The sequence below is a fragment of the Mesoplodon bidens genome, assembly GCF_964165515.1.
Source record: "Mesoplodon bidens genome assembly, chromosome: 2".
NCBI classification, from domain to species: domain Eukaryota; kingdom Metazoa; phylum Chordata; class Mammalia; order Artiodactyla; family Ziphiidae; genus Mesoplodon; species Mesoplodon bidens.
This window is the reverse complement of record NC_138177.1, coordinates 135,661,869-135,683,552: the sequence shown is the minus strand read 5'-3', so window position 1 is coordinate 135,683,552 and position 21,684 is coordinate 135,661,869. Positions and strand designations below refer to the sequence as shown.

Genomic DNA, 21,684 nt, shown 5'->3' with positions numbered 1-21,684 from the left:
AGAAACCAGAATCCCCTCATTTGCTCTTTAAGAGTAAAACTCAGGTAAGAGCTCTGGTTTCCTCACCTTTTCTATTTCCTTGAGGTAAGCATCAATGAAGTCTCTTGCTTCAGCAGGATTCCAACCTCTCTTGTGGTTTTCAATCACACGGCCAACAAACATTTTCAGTTTCTCCCAGTTCCTGAAGAGCTTTTGGTGGGGTCCAGGAAGGAAATTCATTATCCTTGGAAAGACATTGTAGAGCTGATGGAGAAAATAAAACAGTCATGGAGACAAGGGAGTGCCAGTTTTCTACTTTTGAAGACAATGAAACCATATTCTCTTTCCATCTCTTTTATTTACTTAAATTTAACCCTTGGAGTCACCCTTGGCTCTTCTTCTCTCTCTCAACCCTCTTCTTTCCCCTCGGGCAAAGCATTTCAGCTCTCCCTCTAAAATATAACCAGTCTTGGTCCACTTCTCACTACTCCATGTGCTTTGTCTTCCTTGTACAAACCACCAACATTTCTTACGTGGATGCTGTAAAGCCTCCAACAGGTTTCCTGATTCTATCCTTAACCCCATTCCCAGTCTATTTTCCACTGAGCTGCCAGAGGGATCATTTAGCTGTTTAATTGATTATTTCACTCTTTGGCTCTCAGTCCTCCAATGACTTTCCATGACATTTAGACAAAATTCTGCACCATTCTCCTAGCCTGGAGCTCTACATGAGCTGGCCTCTCACCCTCCTGCCACCTCCTCTGCTATCACTCCCTGCCATCTTACTCTCTTTTAGTCTTTCAAGTCCAGCCCCATTGGCCTCTGTGAAAACATAAAAAAATATTCTTGTTTAGGACACTGCATTTGCTATTCCTTCCATCTAGAATGGTTTTCCTCTGAAATCTGTATAACTTCAATTCCTTTAATTCATTAATGTGCTGCTCAAATGTCACCTACTTGGACCTGTCTTACCTGATAATCTTACAGTTAGTAGCACTTCTGGTACTCTCTTTCCATTCCTTTATTTTGTTTTATTTTTTTCTGTGACAAATATCATTAGTATGTGTATATATATATATTTGGGTGTGTATGTGTGTGTATGTGTGTGTGTGCAAAATGTCTATCTATGTATATGTATCTATGTATCTACATACCTATGTATGTATCTATCTATCTATGTATCTATCTATGTTAAATATGCAGGTGTATTTATTTGTCTGCCCCCACTATGATGTAATCTCCATGTGGCTAAGATATTTTTTACTGAAATAAAGTGGTCTTTGAATATATTTTCTCTAATAATACATAGTAGAAAATAGATAGCATAAGGTAATAGAAAGTTGCCTAGATTTTAAATGAAACAGGCATGGGTTTGACAATTAGCTCTGTTTCTTTCTAGCTATAATACTTCGGTAATAATAGTCATAATAATAGTAGTAATGATGTGATTTGTGGCTAGTTTAGCTGCCAGTGGGGCCCGATGTTTATTTTCATGACTAAATGACATGAGATCCATACTGCACTTGACACAGAGCCCGTAGATTCCTATGGGATGTGCTTACATATTCCCATATCTGCTTGCACGCATCAGGATGATCCATTTCATCTTTAAAGGACTGCTGTAAAAAATTATCTGAGATAAAGTATGAAGAGTTGTCCATCAAAGTGCCTGGTCTACTTTGGGTCTCTAAGAAATGCTTCTTACCCCTGCCCTACTGCCCCATCCTACCTTCCCAGGATTTCTGTTCCCTGGGAACAGTCAGCAGGGTACCCACTGAACTCCCATGACTTCCTAGGTTCTGTCTTAACCGGAGGGAAGAAACTGGAATCACTGGATGGGGGGCTACCACGGTTAGAAGTGAGAACAAGGAACATTATTCAAAAATAACACTGACAATCAATCATAATAGCTCACATTCATTATGTCCCTTTAATGTGCCAGGAATCATGCTAACTACTTTATCAGTATTGGTGTGATGGATCCATAAGTCTTCAGCTAAAGATACTTGTTAAGAATAAATAAAACCCTTGGGGCTGATTTTCCCCTAGAAGTGTCTTCCAAATCCAGAAATGTTGCTGAGAGGCCAAGAAGCTGCGTAGAGATTTTGACAGACTCACAGCACTGGCAGGACAAAAGTGGAGAGCAGGGCCCACCAAGGATGGGGTGAGTTTGACCCCTCTAAATCTATACCCTACAAAGTTAGAAGACTGATAATATCAAATGTGGATAGAGATGTAAGTAGTGCAACCACCTGGGAAAACTTTAAGTATTTTTTACAGGTGTAAATGCAAGAGAAATGAGTGGATGTGTCCACATGAAGGATTGACAAGAATGTTCATTCCAGATCCCCAAACTGGAAATTCCCCAAGTGTTTATTAATAGGGAACAGAATAACAAACAGGGTCATATTCATAAAATAGAAAAGTAAGCAGATTTTTTTTTAAAGTGCAACTAATATATGAATCTGAAAACAATGTGCCAAGGACAGTCAGGCAAAGAAGAGTACTTCTGAGGGGGGATGGACATGGAGGGCTAGGGAGGGACATGGAGAGGAGAGACACAAAGGTGATGGCAATATTGTGCTTTTTAAAGAAAACAACATAGGCGCACTTCATGTAAAGTTTTGTACCTTACACAAATGTTAGAAACGTTCTTTGTCTATAGTTAATATTTAACAATATTATGTAAAATACTAAATTCAACAGATTGACTACAAACATGTTTGTGTTAAAGTAAATTTTAAAAGGTTATATGTTAGCTTAAAAAAAAAAAAAAAGGAAGAGCTCATCTGTGTCTGACATCAGCCCAATATCCTTATCCAAGATAGGAAGTGAGGACTGCCTCACCTGGCACCACATTGATGTCTCGAGACATGTGACCTCATCCAGCAGCCTCAGCAGCTCCTGGAACTGATTATCCTCGTAGTCAAAGCGCTCCCCAAATGTGATGGAGCAAATAATATTGGAAACTGCATTGTTGATTTTGAAGTGAGGGTCGAAAGGCTGTCCTAGAGGCAGAAGAAGCGATGGATCCTTCAGATTGGTTTCCTTCTCTTTCCCTGAGAGTCTACTCTACACGACATATGACATACTGCCTACAGAACCACCTCTGAGACCGTGGTCCCAGCACCCAACACAGGGTCTAACATACAGCAAGTATTCAGTCAATGCCTGGGAAGTCAAACTGATGACCAGGATTTAAAACCAATAATAAGTTTAATGCCCATCTTATTCTTAATTCTTGAGCTCCATGAGGGCAGGTCATGGTTAGCTGTTCACTGTTATCCCCTCAGTGCCCTACACAGTGCTGGGAGCAGGACAGGCACGTAGACCCTTATTAATCACCTGGTTAGTGAATGAATGAGACACAGTTCCCTGCACCTGTCCTATGACACACTCACTGTTCTCCTCTTCTATTGCCTGGATGAGGAAGTGGGTCTCTTCCTGAATGCGCTCCTCTAAGCTCTTCCTTCCTAAACCAAGACTCTTCAGCGTTGTCAGGGCAAACCTTCTTTGTTCCTTCCACACCTGGCCTATGGACATGATCAAGCCTGGGAAAAAGAAAGCCAACATTATGAAAAGAAAGCCAACAAGAGCCATGGGGGATAATGCATCAGATGGATGGAAGGAGAAGGGCATTAAGGCTCTTGAAAACTATTCAGAGAAATAATCCCAAAGCAATAGATATAGTGGCTAGCATTTACTGACTGCTTCTAATGCCTGACACTTTAACATTTTTAATGCATTGTGTAATTTAGCACTCACAGGACCTCTCTGAGGTAGGTCCTATCATAACTGCCAACCTTCCCAACAATTTTGTTGATAAGGAAACTGAGGCACAAGGGATAAAAGGAAACTCTGCAAGGTCTCAGAGTTAGTAAGCAGCTGAACAGGCATTCAAATTCAGTTCTGCCTAACTCCAAAGCCCATGTTTTGATTACTTGTCACATAAGTAACTGTAAGTAATTATGTTATGCAACATACTAAGAAGGCACTTAGGGATCAGACAAAATCCATACTCATAAGGAGGCAAGGCCTTTAGGAGACATCCTATCTAAGCTGGACCTTAAAAAATAAATGAATCAGGGGCTTCCCTGGTGGTGCAGTGGTTGAGAGTCCGCTTGCCGATGCAGGGGATGCGGGTTCATGCCCCGGTCCGGGAAGATCCCGCATGCCATGGAGCGGCTGGGCCCGTGAGCCATGGCTGCTGAGCCTGCGCATCCGGAGCCTGTGCTCCGCAACGGGAGAGGCCACAAGAGTGAGAGGCCCGCGTACCGCAAAAAAATAAAAAATAAAAAATAAATAAATGAATCATTCAAGAGCATGAAAGAGTGAAAAATCTATGCATAAAGAACAACACAGGTAAAGGAAAAAAAAACCATCTTGGTGTGTTCAGTAGATGATCATTTATTTCATAATACAGGTGAGGCCACACTTCTTTCATTTCTTCACTTCCAGAGCACTCTTCAACTCCTTCTAATATCTGCCTTTGGCCTCTACCACCTCAAGGACATGGCCTTCCCTGCTGTCCAGTCCAGGATCCTTTTCAACCTCATCTCGATGTGTCAGCAGCATGAGACACTTCTTTCTTCTCTCCTTTCCCAGGACGTGACACTCTCCAATTTTCCTCCTAATTCTCTGACTGCAGAGAACTTACCATGTCTTTTGTTAATTCATCTTCTATTATATTTCAAAATGATCTAGTTCTCCATTCAAGTTCTGCAAGCCTCTTCTCCCCTTATCTATGCTCCATTTTGGGGGAAATCTCATTAGCTCTTTCTGTCCCTCAGCTCCAGACATACATACAAGTGTCTGCTTGACTCTGCTGATTGAAAGGCATTTCAAACTCAGCATTTCTATGACTGAATTCATGATTGCTCCATATACAACGCCCCACCCAGACCAGCCAACACCTTGCGCTCCTCCAAATGTTCCTCCTTTCCTTTACCTACCCATTTGGGTAGCTACCTCAATACCTCATTCTCTCTCTGTCTAGGTCATCACATTTCATTGGATTTGCCTCCTGAATATCTTAAATCCATATATCTTCACGGCCACTCTCCTGGTCTAACCTACTGTAGTGTCATTTCTTGCCATGTCCCTAGTCCAAGCCACCACCTTCTCTAACTTAAAATGCTGCAATAGTCTCTTGCTGCCTTTATTCCATTCTTGACATTGCAGCCTAAAGAAGTCTTTAAAATGTACCATGTAAGTACGATGATTCCTTTCTCTACTGAAACCGTTCAAGAGCTTTCATTATTATTAGGATAAAAAGCAACATCCTTAACAAGGAGATGCATGAACTATTCCTGACCAAACTCAGCACCTTCATCTCCATTTAATTATCTCCATTTAATCCCTGTGCTTCCCACACTGGCCACCTTTCAATTCCTCAGTTCACTGTCATTCTTCCCACCTCAGAGACTTTTCATACTCTATTCCCTCTGACTGATTGCTTCTTCACATGTGTCATCTACTTACATTAGCTTTTCCTGAGTCTCTGAATCAGATTAGATACACCTAAGAAGTGCACCCTGCTCTTATCTTCATAACAGTTAAGGCCTGAAATTATTAGAGTAATTGATATTGTTTTCCTGAATGGAATGTAAGTTACAGAAGAACAGGATTTTGTCATTCTACTCACTGTTCTGGCACTGGTGCCTAGCACTGGGCTTCACATGGCTGATAATAAATAGAGTGAATGGATGTACAGTTAATGGATGAAATATTTCAAAGAGGAATTGAGAAGCACCTGAAAAATATGGTGCTTTGGTAGAAGAATAAATCTGAGTTTTTCATTTAGATTTTTAAATGTGTTCATTTATTTAATGATCATTTTTAAGTGTTCATGCCAAACTCTTCTAATATAGGTGGAAGGGTTAAGATACCTTGTGGGGCACAGCCTTAATAATAGAGCATAAGGAACTAGAGGCAAGAAGGGATTACATAATCAGCAGGAGGAAGCAGATCCACATCCATTTTTCTAGGGAAGAGATCTGAATGGGAAAGCAGAAGGAGAAAGCGAGAACGCATTGCCTTTCTTAAAAAACACATCACATCACTGAGTGATGTGAATACTTACTAATTAAAGCAGCCAGAGTGAGTTCATGCAGGTGATGCAGCTTCTCTCAAATTCCTGACATTAGGGCTAACCCTGCCAGGTTCCCTGAGGGGGTGTCTGTAACAAGGAAATGTGGCCACTCAGCTTCTTTTAGGGGCAGGAATTTTATGATGGGCCTGGTCCCTGGGAGTGTTGGAGAATTACAGTCACAAAGGCATCTTTCACAGACTACAAGAATATCAAACGTACACATCTTATATTAGTCAAGAAACTTACCATTTTTCTTAAAAACACGTTCTCGAATAGGGGTTATAGGGCGGTTCACAAAGTTTTGGTCCTGGTGGACAAGGACTTCTTTGATTAAGGGCAATCCAGTTATAATAACTGAAGGCAAGTCACCGAATTCCAGGCTAAAAAGGTTCCCATATTTCTTCACAAACTGAAAAATAGTAAAATAGTCACAGAATATGCACATGTCTGTGTGTCCAGGAATAGAGGATTTGTGTAGCTGTGGGAGCTTGGATGGGGGGAGGGGGTGTCTGTGTGCACACCTGTGTGTGCACTTAGGTCTGATGGTCTGATGGGGATGTTTCTACCTGTTTCCATTTCTCCTCCTCTCAACTAGACTCGGGCTGAATCCACTAGAGGACACAGACATTCCTTATAAACATTCATCCATATGTTCAACTTCCTCGAATTGAGTGAGTATCCACCATTAGTCCTGAGAATAAGGCCTAAAGATTTAACAAAATAAACAAGGTCTTTAACTGCAAGCATCTTAAAATCTAGTGAAGGGAGAGAATTCATACATGTGACTCACCAGAGAAGGCTGAGATATGTTTAGTGAACATGGACTTCTTAGTAAATCATATCTGTTTAACCAGGAGAGAATGTCCCCTTCCTCAACATGTTCTAGGTGACAAAAAATTCATTATAGGGCTGGGACCAGGTATGGAGAAGAGCACACTAGTTCTGGAGCCATGTGCAAATCTTAACTCTATGGTTGACTAGCTGTGAGCTCCAGGGAAAGTTGCTTCACTTGTTCGGAGCCTCAGCTATAAAAGGAGAAAATTATTCTTCCCTCAAAGGGTTCTGTGAAGAAGAATGAGAGCAGCGATGTGAAAGGCACTTTGTTCCCTGGTACCTGGCAGACAGCCACTCGAGCCTCTGGGGAATGAATGGGCTCTGTGTGCAAAGGGATATGGAAGCACTTGCTCACGTGACAGACAGGACAAGAGCACAGGGATGATGTGCGAGAGATAGGAGCTGGTGGTCACAGACAACCACGTCCACTGGGTGCCATGATAAGAACTTTTCACATTTTATTTCATTAACCTCACAACTACCTTATGGTAGTAATGATTTTCCTTGCCTTTCAGTAAGAAAAATGAGTCCTAGCAGAAGTAACTAGGCCAAGGTGACAAAGCTATTGGGTGTTGGTGAAATTTGCCAAGCATTATGTAAGATTTAAGAACAAAGCCATGAACCCGAGATGGTGCTTGGACCTTAGAGTTTAGTGGATGTGACAGAATGAATGTGAGAACGAGGGTGAGGGAGCTGGGAAAGGAAGAGTGAGAGTGAGAGAGGATGCAAGAGTGTGTGGGTGTGTCAGGAGTGTACACAAATGTTCAGGTATGTGCAAATACTTGGACTGCAGTCAAGGATCATAAATCAAAGTCTTCCCTGACATGCTTACTCAAGAGAGAAATCTAAGTAGACCTGCCCATTCCTGCAGACTGCAGGGCTGTGTCTTACTAAGGCTGTGGTATCAAACAGAAGCGCTCATTTCCTCCAGGTATCTGTGGCCCCACCTCCCTAGCTGCCATGCACTTATGCTCTCCCATGTCACCTCAAGCTCCCTGGACTGTGTCACCCCTTCAGAGCAAATACCATGGATTTAGTCTCATTCCACCACCCTGCTCCCATATTAAAGACCAAGCCTGAACTTCATCTTTCCATTGTCTTATTGGTCTACAGTCTTCCATCCATGTTTGTTCATCACTAGCACAGTAAGAATGTCTTGTTAGAAAGAGCAGAGCCAAGATTCCATCTTAGTCTGGTCTGCCTCTAAAATTGCACGTCTTGTTCTAACAAATGGCAGGAATGGGTCTGTATAAATCAAGACTTTTTATTTCATCATGCTGAATGCCTGGATGAACTTCTTAGGTTTTACAGAAAGGATTTCTTGACTATTTCAGAATATACAGTAAAAATATTTTTGGAATGGCTGAAAATCTCAGGTTAAGCTAGAGGACTCCTAACTGACAATGTATACAACCTGGAATCTCAGCTTGTTCTTGGAGGGGACTTGGCACTCCAGTAGTGTTTACTGAAATGAACTTCTACAGAGTTTCACCTCTTACCAACTCTCTGCCCACGTATATTTCTAGTCCAACAGAACCACATCAAACATTTTTATGGCATGATTAACTGTGTAAACGTGAATACATCAAAGGACCTCCTGCAGCCCTGGTACCAACGGTGGTGATGTCAACCAATTCTTAAGTAACCATGCCAGTCACTGTGCCAATGGCTCTACTTGGAGGTAAATGTAAGTCCCAGTGTCATCTGAGAAGACTTTGTAAGGTAGAGAATACATTTCGATGTACAAAAACAAACAAGTTCTTAAGAAAAAGACAGTGTAAGGGAAAAAAAAGAGGTTAAAAATAAGGTTGTTCAGCCTCCTACACTATTGGTGGGGATGTAGGAAGGTACAGACACTATGGAAAACAGTATGGAGGTTCCTCAAAAAAACTAAAAATAGTGTTGCCATATGACCCAAGAATCCCACTCCTAGGCATATACGTGGACAAAACTATAATTCAGAAAGATACACATACCCCTATGTTCATAGCAACTCTATTCACAATTGCCAAGGCATGGAAACAACCTAAATGTCCACTGAAAGATGAATGGATAAGGAAGATATGGTGCATATGTATGATGGAGTATTACTCAGACATGAAAAGAATGAAATAATGCCATTTGTGGCAACATGGATGGAACTAGAGATTATCGTACTAAGTGAAGTAAGTCAGAAAGAGAATGACAAATACCATATGACATCACTTGTGGAATCTAAAATATGACACTACTGACACAACGAATTTATCTACGAAACAGAAACAGACTAACAGACATAGAGAACAGACATGTTGCTAAGGCAGGGTGTGGGAAAGGGATGGTATGGGAGTTTGCGGTTAGCAGATGCAAACTATTATGAATAGGATGGATAAACAACAAGGTCCTACTGTATAGCACAGGGAACAATATTCAATATCCTGTGATAAACCATAATGGAAAATAATATAACAAAGAACCTGTATATATGTATAACTGAATCACTTTGCTGTACAGTAGAAATTAACATAGCATTGTAAATCAACTATGCTTCAATTAAAAAAAAAGGTGGTTCAGGAGGCTAAAACAGGCTTAAAATCAGAAATGAAAATAGAAAGATCAAGAGAAAAGGAATAGCACAGTAGCTATAAAAGGCAAATAAAAGTAATAGGTTACAGGAAATTTCATATGAACGATAAATATTCCAAATGTAAGATGAAGCATTTAAATAATAAAGTAGAGCAAAATAAATGTTTAGAATAAAAAAAATTAGAAGTGGTGAGTTAGTGAGACAAGAGACTGAACCACGAGATATAAAGTTGAGGAAGATTCTACTTAATTTAAGTTCTTAAACTCAAAAGCCAACAGAACAAAGACAGGAAAAAAGAAAAAGGAAAAAAGGAAGAGTGTATCAATTCTTATTCCCACTAGCAGTAGGTGAGAGTGTCTGTTCCTCTGAACACTCACCAGCACTGAGCTCTGTGCTCAAGGAGCTAAGATTCTCTCTCACTGGCTAAACTGTATTTCAAAATGTGTCACTCAACGCATTTGTATTGCTTTTATAGTTACAAAGCGTTTCTATCCAATGAAGCACAAAAAAGAAACCTAAGGACATAGGGAATAAAGCTTCATAACACTTCTTACACTTTTTAAGTCATAAGATCCTTCAAAAATCTAGTATGTCATGGATCTGGTAAAGCAAAACCCTGTACACATGAATACATTTATGCATAAATGCAGTTCACCAGTTCCCTGGGGTCTCTGAACTCCTGCTAATAATATTGGTCTCACTGGTAGTTCTTGGGGTTATGCTAGGTTTCTGGGAACAGCCTGTGGAAATCAGATTCAAGTTCAGTCCAACAGGTTTTTATGAAATGCTTTCTGAGTTGTCAGGCACCTTCTACCATTGCTAAGTTATATGTGAGGGCAATACAGAGATCAATATGCTATGGTGTTTTCCTGAAGTGTCAAAGCCTCTCAGGGAAGGCTGACTACAGAAAAAAACTAACGCATAGTGGAAGATGATATATGTTATAATGCTGAAGCAAGGGGCATGAAGCTATTGAAAGAAGAGAAGAATTCCACTCCAGGTACGGGAGAAAGCTCCTAAGAGGAGCTGATATTTGGGCCAGATTGTAAATGAAGGTGTGGGTACCTGAAAAAGGATATGTGTTGTGAAGGCAAAGATTTTAGGCTGTGGGAATAGCATACACCAATGCAAAGACAGGAAAATGGGGGCTTTCAGGAACAAGTGAGCTCTCTTTTCTGACTGCAATATAGGTTCATTAAAGAGCACTAACCCTGTGGTTGGTCAAGGCCGGGTGCTGGAGGTACAGGTCCTTAATATTAAGGTGCCCCCAATCTAATGGGGCATACAGATAAGTAACCAGTTCTTATTATTACCATTCTGTACAATAAATTATTAAATGGGGGAAAGCAGGAAGCACATAAGGGGACCAAAGGCTAGGATAGGTTTCTGGGAAAAAATACCTTCTCATTTGTGTACGGAGAGGGGAAACAAGCCTGGCAAGGTAATGTGAGCTAGACCAAGGATATACAAATGTCAAGTGAAATATTTTGGGTCTTGTTTTGTTTGCAACTAGAAAACTGAATAGGAGAGGTAAGGGCAGTGAGTGCTTAAGAACTTGGATTTTTGAAGTCATACAAATCCATTTATATCCAGCTTCTGCTTTCACTTTCTATGTGATTTTCGGTCAAGTTATTTAACTTCTCTGTGTCCCAGTTTCCAAATCTATAAAATGGGGGATATTACTAATTCCCATCGTTGGGATGGTGGGGATAAGTAACCATAATACTAAAAAAAATTATAAAATTATTTATTGTTATTGATATATTTGGGAGTATATTTTGGCAAAAGGACTCTCATTAGATCTGGACAAAGGAATGGAGGGGAAGTGGCTAGAGAGTGGATTAATGCAGCCCACACAGCAATCAGGCCAGACAGGGTATGCAACCTCAACTGGCTTTTCCTTGAGTTTGTTACTATAAATTTTTGAAGAAAGGAGGAGGGTGATAGATATAGAAAGAAGCATCAACTATGTGCTAGGCACCCTGGCAGTAAACTGATATTCATGAACTTGTTTGATTCTTATAATAACCCTACAATGTATTCTTTGTTTTCAGAAAAAGAAGCACAGAGATTTAGTGCCTAGCTGGTGGTCATACATTTGGGCTCTTCCTAACTCTCTCTGTATGTCTCATCCTTAACTGAAAGCATGAAGATATTCTCTCTCTCCTTCTGAGTGATGAAGCTCCCTAAATATTAGCTGGCCACATGACTTTCCAATCAAAACCACATTTCTCAGCTTCTCCAGGTGTGGCCAATGGGACATAAGTAGTGGTGATGTGTGCATCTTCTGGGTCATGTCCTTAAAGAAAAGTTGCTTCTCACCACCTGCTCCTTTCCCCTGTCCATGGACTGGAACTCATACATGAAGATGTTGTAGGATGAGAGCAACATGATAGAAGGAACTGGGGTTTCTGGATGGCCTTGTGGTACAAAGCAGCCTTCCTACCCTGGTCTTCCTGCCTACATCTGAACTCACTTCTGAGAGAGAAATAAATTTCCCTCCTTTTTTATACCACTGTATTTTGGGGCCTTTTAATTATAAGCAGCTTAATGTATATCCTCATAATACATTTATCCACCTTATTTACCATTCTCCCACTTTAGTCCAATAAGATTTTCTCTTATTTAAATACATGCACATATAGCTGTGGTAGAGGAAGTTTAGAAAAAAAGGGGAAAAACAAGAATGGTTCATGGTTCCCATCACACCATACAAATAGGCCAGTTTCTTCACGGCCCTCTCACTTTGTTTTAGCTCATGTCACTTCCTCCCATTTAAAAATCTCCTGTCCACTTTACTCCATATAACCACTTGCCTAACATTTCTTTCCAGTTCAGCCAAATTTATTTCAACATTCTATAGAGGTTATCCCCAGGGCTTCCCATTCACAGTGATCACACCTCATGATATCTCATTTGGTTATCGAAAGTTTGTAACACACATTTCATCATACACTGTCTTGTACTGTGCCTGTCATATAATAAGCACTTCATAAATGTCTGTTGGATAAATGAACCCCTGGGTAAGTCAATTATCCTCTAACTACATCGTGAAAAGTCAGGTAGCATAAGTCAGAGAATAGGTATATGAGTCAAATAGTCCTGTGTCCAAGTCCTTGTTTAATGTTATAGCTGATAGGTAATGATAGATAGGTAAGTAAAGATAGATAGATAGGTAATGATAGGTAGTTAATGATAGGTACTTAATGTTTCCAAATTGCTGGAATGTAAATTTAATTACAACTAAATCACACCATTTAACTCCATTTTTTTACAGCCAAAAATATTTCATTGCAAACCTATATAAAATAAAATTTAACACTTCTGATGAAAAATCTTTGGGCCAGAGATAAGACCCTAGCCTCAGTTTCATCCCTGGCCAGTTTTATGACATGAGGCAAATCATGTAACCTCTTTAGTCATATCTATCTTAATGGTAAAACAAGGGCACAGACCAAGTTTCTAATTCCAGACAAGAGTGAGTAAAAGCATCCCATTTTACTCCTCCTCATCATCATGATACTGACACATACAAAAAGTAACACCAATAAAACCCTGTTCTCTGTAGTCAAAGGACCAGATAAAGGGTGGTCCACCAGGACAGAACATTTCAACCTTTCTACCTTCCTTTTCTGGAGACAAATACCATAAGAGATGTGACCCTCCCACATCTTAATGAGGGGCTACAGCAGTGAAGAAGATGCATGGAAACTTGCCTTCATCCTACTTTTGCAATAAGGCGGTGCCCATTCCCTGATGATTCTATGAGCTGAATTGTGACTATCAACCCTGAACTACAGTAAAGAGACTCCTTGAAGTAGTCAGTGGGCAAAATTCTGATTTCTACCACTCTACAGAAATAAGGAGGCACCTGTATCCCATGGAGATGATATGGTTAGATTACTGACTTCCCCCCACCCCCTGCAGTAAGGAAGAGGTTACCCTACTCAGAGGGGCCCCAATCTTTTGTCCCCATCCTCATTCTCTCCAGCCTGCACTGATGAGAAGGTGGGTTGGAGTCCTATCGGGGTGGACAACACATAAGTGCGGTAGACCAGTATAGCATTGCAAAGACTTTATAACCTAAATTGACATTTGAACCACAATCCACAAAAGTGAACATTCTGAACATAAACAGATTGACTATCTGCCAAAATAAAAGATTTACATAGAGTCCAGAGTCACATAACAAAATACACCAAATGTCCAGAATATAGTCCAAAATTACTCATGTTACCAAGAACCAGAGAAAACTCAAATTGAATGAGTTGAAACTAATACTGAGATGATAAAGATGTTGGAATTATAGGATAAAGATTTTAAACCAGCTATTGAAAATGTTTCAATAAACAATTATACTCTCAAAAAAATTTTTAAATAGAAAATCTTAACAAAGAACTAGAAAATATACATAAGAACCAAAGAGAAATTTTAGAACTGAAAAATACAATAATGTAAACAAAAAACTCAATAGAGCAACTCAGTGGCAGAGTGGTAATGACAGGATAATCAGTGAAATTGAAGACATCAATAGAAAGTGTCCAAGCTGAACAACACAGAGAAAATAGATTGAGAAAAGATAAAACAACTGAGCTTCAGGGACTGATATTAGAATAACAAAAGATCTGTCAGTTGTGCAATCAGTGCCAAAGAGTACCAGAAGGAAAGGAAAAAAACATGGACCTGAAAAAATATTTGAAGAAATAATGGCTGAAAAATTCTCAAATTTGGTACTAGAAAAACCTACAGATTCAAGAAGTTGCGAGTGAACCCAATAAATCCAAAGAATTCAACACCAAGACATATAATCAAATCTCTGAAACCAATAAAAACAAAGAAAACTTCTTGAAAGCATGCAGAGGAAAACAATTCATTACTCATGGGGAACAACAATTCAAATTACAGCAGATTTCTCATAAGGAACTAGAGAGGCCAGAAAGAGGTAGCACATTTTCAAGGGATTAATAAAAGAAACTGTCAACCTAGAATTCTATATCCAGTGATAATATACTTCAGAAAAGAAGGTGAAATATTTTTTTTTTTTTGCCAGCAGACCAGTTCTAAAAGAATAGCTAAAGAAAGTTCTTCAGTTAGGAAAGAAAGAGCAACAGAAAGGGTAAATAAATGGGTAAATACTGTAGACTAATCTTCTCTTCTTGAATTTAACAAATCATGTTTGACAGTTAAAAGAAAATTATAATACTGTCTGAGGTGGTTCTCAATGTCTGTAGAGGTAATATTTAAGACAATTTATATATTATAAAGTGGGGGAAGGTAAAAGGACCTAATGAGTTTTAAGGTGTCTGTATTCCACCTGAAGTGGTAAACTGTTGATACTTATTGCAATAAGTTATGTACACATAGCATGTAATCTTTACAGCAAGCACTTAAAAACAATACAAAGAGATATACTCAAAAACACTATAGAAAAATTAAAATGAAATTCTCAAAAAATGTTCAAGTGACCCACAGGAAGACAGGAAAGGAGAAACAGAGGAGTAAAAAACAAAGTGAAAAATAGGAAACAAATAATAAATTGGCAGACTTATGTTTTAACAAATCAATAATTACATTAAATATAAATGATCTAAATTAACCAATCAAATGTCTGATATTGGCAGAATGAAAAAAAATTACCCACCTATATGTTATTTACAAGGAACTCATTTCAAATAAAATGGTATAAGTAGATTAAAAGTAAAAGAATGGAGAAGCATATATTATGCAAATACTAATCAGAAGAAACTGGTGTGGCTATATTATATCAGATAAAGTAAAATTCAGGCAAAGAAAATTACCAGAGATAAAGAGTGACATTACATAATAAAGAGCCAATTCACCAAGATGAAATAACAATTTTAATGTGTATACACCATCTAAAAGAGCTGCCAAATACACAAATGAAAACTACCAGAACTGACTAGAGACATAGAAGAACAAGCTAACAACCCTCTCCTAGTAACTGATAGAATCAGTAGACAAGAAGTCAACAAGGGTTCAGAAGAACTAAAGAACGCAGTCATTTAATTATATCTAATTGACATACAATATAGAACACTCCACCCAACAACGGCAGAATTCACAATTTTTTTCAAGTATGCATGGTGCTGTATCTTGGGTCATAAAACCAACCTTAACTTATTTTTAAAAAATTGAAATTATGCAAAATATGTCCTCTGACCATAATGGACTCCAACTGGAAATCACTAACAGAAAGAAAACAGGAAAATCTCCCAATATTGGAAATTAAACAACACATTTATTAAAGAAGGGTATGGGTTTAGGTGCCTAGCTTTAAAATTCTGTAGACTAATCCTGTACCAAATGTGTGTTTCTCCCAGAAAGTGATAAAAACCTTCTCCATCTGATCTGACTTTATATTATAGGCTTGTGTTTAAAGTGTTCCAGGCATTTCTAGGGAAAGGGGAACTATTATTTGTTGGGCACCTATAATAAGCTGTATTAATATTGACCATTCATTGTTTTATTTAATGTTCACACCCACCTATCACAGTGTTGTCTATCAGCAAGGTACCTGTGCTGAGAGTCAGGGAAGCAGCTGAAAATGCTTGAGAAAGTGCTGGATGTTGGAGGGAATTCTAAGGAATTCAGAGTGGCCACAGTTAGGCAGCCCTGATGGAAGATGATTATAAAGAAGTGGAAAGAGGCTACAGCAAGATTTCCAAGTGGCTCCCTAAGGAGTCTGAAAGCTGGGAAGCAGCAAGAAGCCTTGAGAAAGCCTAAGCAGAAGAATGACATTTTAAAATGATTACTTTAGTGAGACTGGATTGCAGGGCGAGAAGGCTGAATGTGAGGGGCTCATTCCTTGTGGGGATGGGAGCAATTCAGTTGAAAAGCGGTGAGGATTTAGGTAGAAGTATCACCATTTCACACATGGGAAACGGAGCCTCCGAGAGGGAAAGTACCGGATTTTTCCCCCCAAGGATAATAATATTAAAAATACAAAGTGATTATATTATAAATATAATGTCCCAATAATATGTAACAAGACACACAATTAAATGACTTAAAGAACATATCGTGTCTGGCACACTTAAATAGTAAACAGTTAACAAAATTTCATCCCTAGAAGTGGAATCATGCCGGTGGCTGGTGAGGAGAGCGAGGCTCAAAGCTACCCGGGTGCCCTCTTTAGCCTCAGAGCCCCCCAGCCTCCCGCCCTCGGTACCCGGAATGGCCCTTGTCCTGCAGATCAGGGTCAGGACGCGGCCCTGGCACCTTCGCCCACTCCTACCCTCTGAAGCGACAGGTGCCCCTTCTCAAAGTCCAGATGGAAGAAGTTGCCTACGAAGGGCAGGCGCGGGGGTCCCGGCGGGTAGTTCTTCGGGCGCCGCCTTTTGAGGAAATCAGCAAAGAAGAGAAAGGCGACGGCCCCCAACAGGACAGTGCGGGCACGGAGAGCGGTCCAGAAGGCAGCCGCCAGGGAGCCCACCGCCGCGAGCATGGCGGCGACCTCGGCTCGCTCTTCCGCGGTCTGGTCCAGCGAAGGTCCCGGCGGCTCTCAGCCTCTAAGCTGCCAGCACTGCCCTCCTTCCCCGCCTGCCCTCGGCCCCGCCCCGCCCTGCCCCGCCCCCCCTCTCCAACCCTCACTCCGCCGCGCCCCTACCCTGGGAACCTGGTCTGCATGACCCGTCTGGGCTCTTCCTCAGGCCGCGCCTCCTGCCGCGCCCCCAACCCGCCTCCACCCGGTCCTCTACTCCCTCTGCCTTCTCCCAGCCCGCCTGCCGCCCACCAGATGCCTGTGGCCGGATTCCTGGGAGAACAGCAAGGGTCTCGGAAATGGCCTGGCTACAAGCGTTTTTATTAGCTAGTTAGAGAGCCTGTCTCTCTGTGAGACCACCGGGGCTCCTGGGTTTATGTCATCGCATCTCAGAGAGGGCCGCGGACACTTGAGCTCTGTGTTTTTCTATCACCGTCTCACCAAAGGACTGGAACCGCGCCTGGTAATAAAATAGGAAAACAGCAGCACCTGATATTTCCTGGGCGCTTACTATAATACCAGACTTCTTTAGATGAATAGCTTAATTCTGACAATTTATACAGATACGCTTCGTTCCATCTTGCAGTTGCAGAAACTGAGACAGAGGTTAATATCAAATACGTGGTAAATAAATGAATCCACCGGTCTGCAGCACATTTAAAGGAGGCCCTGTATTTGTAACTGTTTCGAAGTTTAAGAAGCATTACATCAAAGCTCTAACACTGAGGCTAGTCTTTAATAGGTGCTTAATGAACATTGAAGGTAGGTGTCTTAGTCCTTGTCCTTTTTGGTTTGCGTAGTGAGATTCTTCCTCTGAAGCCTCAAGATGGTGTAGGACCCCAGGTTCCAACCTTCTATGCTATCCTGTGTGCCTACCTGTGTCTCACCATTTGTGAGATACTCAAAACGTGAAGCATAGTACTGGAATAGTATAGCACACACTCAGATTCTCAACATATATATAGACAACCTGCTTAAAATATTTCTTTAAAAAGAAAAGAAAAGAGCATTCAAGTCTCTTTTCTATCTTCCAAAGTCTATAGGGAGATACTAGTCAGAGCTTAGTTTTTAAGTTTTTATCCTTCCAGTCCACATCTTCCTGTTTCACTATAGTTGTTATGCATCCATGCAGTGTTTCTAATATTTATATAAATGCTGTTTCTAAAATAATTCTACAATCGATTTTTTTTCTCAGTACTTTGCGTTTGAGAGCCTATCTGGGTTGATACACGTGGCTTTAGTTTATTCACTTTAACAGCTATGTAGTTCTATCACTACCCCACAATTTTTTGGGGGGTATAATTGACATATAACATTGTATTAGTTTTGGGTGTACAGCACAATGATTCATCTGAGCAAAATGATCACCCAAAAGGTCTAGCTAACAACCAATACTATATACACAGTTACAATTTTTTTTTTCTTGTGATGAGCGCTTTTGAGATATACTCTCTTAGCGACTTTCAAATTTGCAATACGGTATTAACTACAGTCACCGTGCAATAGTTTACATACAGATGATTATTTTATTACTGGAAGTTTGTACCTTTTGACCCCCTTCATCGATTTCACCCATCCCCTTCTCCTGGCCTTTGGCAACCTCCAGTCTGTATCTATGAGCTCTGTTTGTTTTTGTCTCTGTTTTCAGGTTCTACATATAAGTGAGATCATATAATATTTGTCTTTCTCTGTCTGACATTTCACATAGCATAATACCCTTGAGGTCCAACCACATTGTTGCAAATGGTAAGATTTCCTTAAAAATATATATAGATCCCACATTTTTCTTATTCATTCATCCATTGATGGGTGTTAGATTGTTTCCGTATTTCCGATATTGTAAATAGTGCGGCAAGCAATTTGGGGATGCCATCATCTTCTGTATTTTCATTTTATTCAGATAAATACCCAGAAGTGGAATTCCTGGATCACATGCTAGTTCTATTTTTACACCACAATTTATTTACCCATTTCCATATCAATGAACATTTAGGTTTGTTATCTCCTTCCTTCCCTTTTTTGTTTGTTTTTGTCTTCTGTGGTTTTTTTTTTTGGCAGGGTTGTTTGTCTTGTTTTGTTTTGTTTGCATTTAAACAATGCTGCAAGTGAGAGATTCTGCCATGGGCTGGAATGGATGATGTAACATTTAAGATTAGCTGATCTCTACTGACTTCTTTTCATGGACTTTGTATAAATCAAGTGCTGGACTTTACCTAAAAAGGTAATGGTTTCGATATATTTATAATAAACTGATTTAAACTTCTTCTACAAGAAGAAAGATTAAGAACACTTCTTTGAAAACAAAGATGAAGCTTCACCTAATTTGCTTTCTCCTTGGTTCCTTCTGAAGTAAGGTCTCAAAGCTGTGATTAATATTTTTTCATATAATGAATACTCTTAGGACATTGTATAGCCTGTGGTAAGTACAAAGGGAAAAAAAGACATTTTCCACCTTAAGAGCTTTTACCATGATCAGTATGACCTTCCCTGGTTGAATATTGTTCTCTTCTTGTTCCATTAAGTTAAAATACAAGTCAACACAGGTATTTGGTTCCTAATATTTTAAAATGTAGTATGACTTTAAAAAGTATTTTGTATAAGGTTGTGTGTGTATTGTGTCTATACCTCAGGTTCAAGTTACTGACTTTATGTTCTAAAGAAAAGTGAATAACACAAAATTAATAATATCCTTAGTTATAACAATAATGAGGTGATTACTGGTATTGGTGTTCAGTGTTATTTTGTACTTTATACTTTTCCCTTTATGTTCTCTGTCTTGTACCAACTGATCCCCCAAATCACTGAGTTGCTCTTTAAAAACAACAACAAAATAAAAAAAGAAAGAAAGAAAAGGAAGAAAGAAAAAGAAAAATGTTGATATTGTGTACATATTTTTTGTCGATCAAGTCACACACATGAAAGCATGTAAAGCAACTAAGTGGAATATTAATTGCATGCTGGGAAATTATCAGATTAGTCCCTTCATTTATTCTTATGCCACATGAATTCCTAGATAAATTGGTAATTGATTATGAGTTAATTGTGATTACTACTATAAAGTGATTTATTTCAGCATTAATTGAAAACTCTTATGTGAAACCTGTCTATCCAGAGGTTACACTGTATAAATATTAAGAAGTACTTTAGCTAGATTATTTTTGGTATTAAATTATATGTCAAGTACTTGAAGTGAATTTGAGTTTAAAAGTAAGGCATATTTCCTAAATGACAGTAATAAATTCTTAATTTGAAAATTTCTTATTTTGAAATTTTAAAATTCTATAGTTGTCTTTTATATCTTCTTCCACCACATAAATACATTGTTTGACATTTAAAAGACAAATGTTTTCTGAATGCTTTTAAGTATTTATTTTATTTTATTTATTTAACTTTATTTTTGGGTGCACTGGGTCTTCGTTGCTGTGCGTGGGCTTTCTCTCTAGTTGTTGCAAGCAGGAGCTACTCTTCGTCGTGGCGCACGGGCTTCAGTAGTTGTGGCACATGGGCTCAGTAGTTGTGGTACACAGGCTTAGTTGCTCTGCAGCATGTGGGATCTTCCCGGACCCGGGATTGAACGTGAGTCCCCTGCATTGGCAGGCGGATTCTTAACCACTGGGCCACTAGGGAAGTCCAAGGATTTATTTTAAAAATTGATGTGGTATATTATTTTTAGAAAGAAATAACTTGGCCCATCAGGATTTTTTTTTCTCATTATCTGAGAGTTGAAGGGCTTCCTGTAATAATTGTGAACAAACTTAATCTAAATGTGTTAACAAATATTCTTCTGTACTTTATTTGTATATCTTTAATGCCCTGAAAATCTAAAGGGTAATCTAAGCTAACATGTTTTAGAATATCCAAGAAGAAAAAAAACAACTGCTTTTTATATCAGCCTTTTAGATTTGTTGAAGATTTTGGTGAAGAATAAAAGTACGTACTACAAGTATTGACAAAAATCTGAAAAACCTTTTCTATAAAACACACAATATTTAAATAGTTAGTCATGGAGGATCAGTGTTTAACAGTGGATATTTTGTCTTTTGTGTTTATATTATTATGTTCAAATTGCAAGTACAGCTGACCCTTGAACAACAACATGGGTTTGAACTGTAAGGGTCTGCTTATACACAGATTTTTTTCAATAGTAAATACTACAGCACTACACAATCCTTGGTTGGTTGAATCCACAGATGGTTGAATCCACAGATGCAGAACTGTATAACATTTTAATATTTGCCAAAATGGTTTTGTAGAAGAAATCCTAAATATCTAATTTTTTTTTGTAAGTTAAGGAGAAGTAAAGATTTTCTCAAACATTGAGGGAATCTGTTGCTAGTAGATCTGCCTTACAAGAAAGGTAAAAAGTAGTTCTTCAGAAAGAAGGAAAAAAATACAGGTCAGAAAATCAGAACTGTATAAAGGAAAAAAAAGCATTAGAAAAAACAAAGTAAAATAAATATTTTGTTTTCTTTTTCTTAATTGATCTGATAAATAAGTTTGTTCAAAATAAAAATATTAACCATGTATTCAGTGATTATAGCTTATAAATAAGTGATATGAATGTTGTAAGGGACAGAAGGAAGGAATTAGGAATACTCTGTTATAAAGTATACTTTCACTACTGATGAGGCAGTTTGATATTACCTGAAAGTGGATTTGGGTCACTAGAAAATGTGTATTATGAACTCTAGGGCAACTGCTGGACAAATTTAG

General features: G+C 39.1%; 1 protein-coding gene across 4 annotated transcripts in view; it reads right to left on the bottom strand.

Moving 5' to 3' along the window:
- CYP2J2 (cytochrome P450 family 2 subfamily J member 2) overlaps positions 1 to 16,950 on the bottom strand; it is a 38,249-nt gene extending 21,299 nt beyond the window's left edge. For all 4 annotated transcript variants that reach the window (XR_014015154.1, XM_081225675.1, XM_081225676.1 and 1 more), the window contains exons 1-5: positions 16,726 to 16,950; positions 6,317 to 6,479; positions 3,381 to 3,530; positions 2,827 to 2,987; positions 67 to 243 (exon numbers count right to left, since the gene is read on the bottom strand). Coding sequence is in view for 3 of the 4 variants with exons in the window: in XM_081225675.1 (XP_081081801.1) it covers positions 67 to 243; positions 2,827 to 2,987; positions 3,381 to 3,530; positions 6,317 to 6,479; positions 16,726 to 16,935 (861 nt within the window). In the remaining variant the exon portion in view is untranslated. The remainder of the gene's footprint in view (positions 1 to 66; positions 244 to 2,826; positions 2,988 to 3,380; positions 3,531 to 6,316; positions 6,480 to 16,725) is intronic.
- Between the last annotated feature and the right edge of the window lie 4,734 nt (positions 16,951 to 21,684).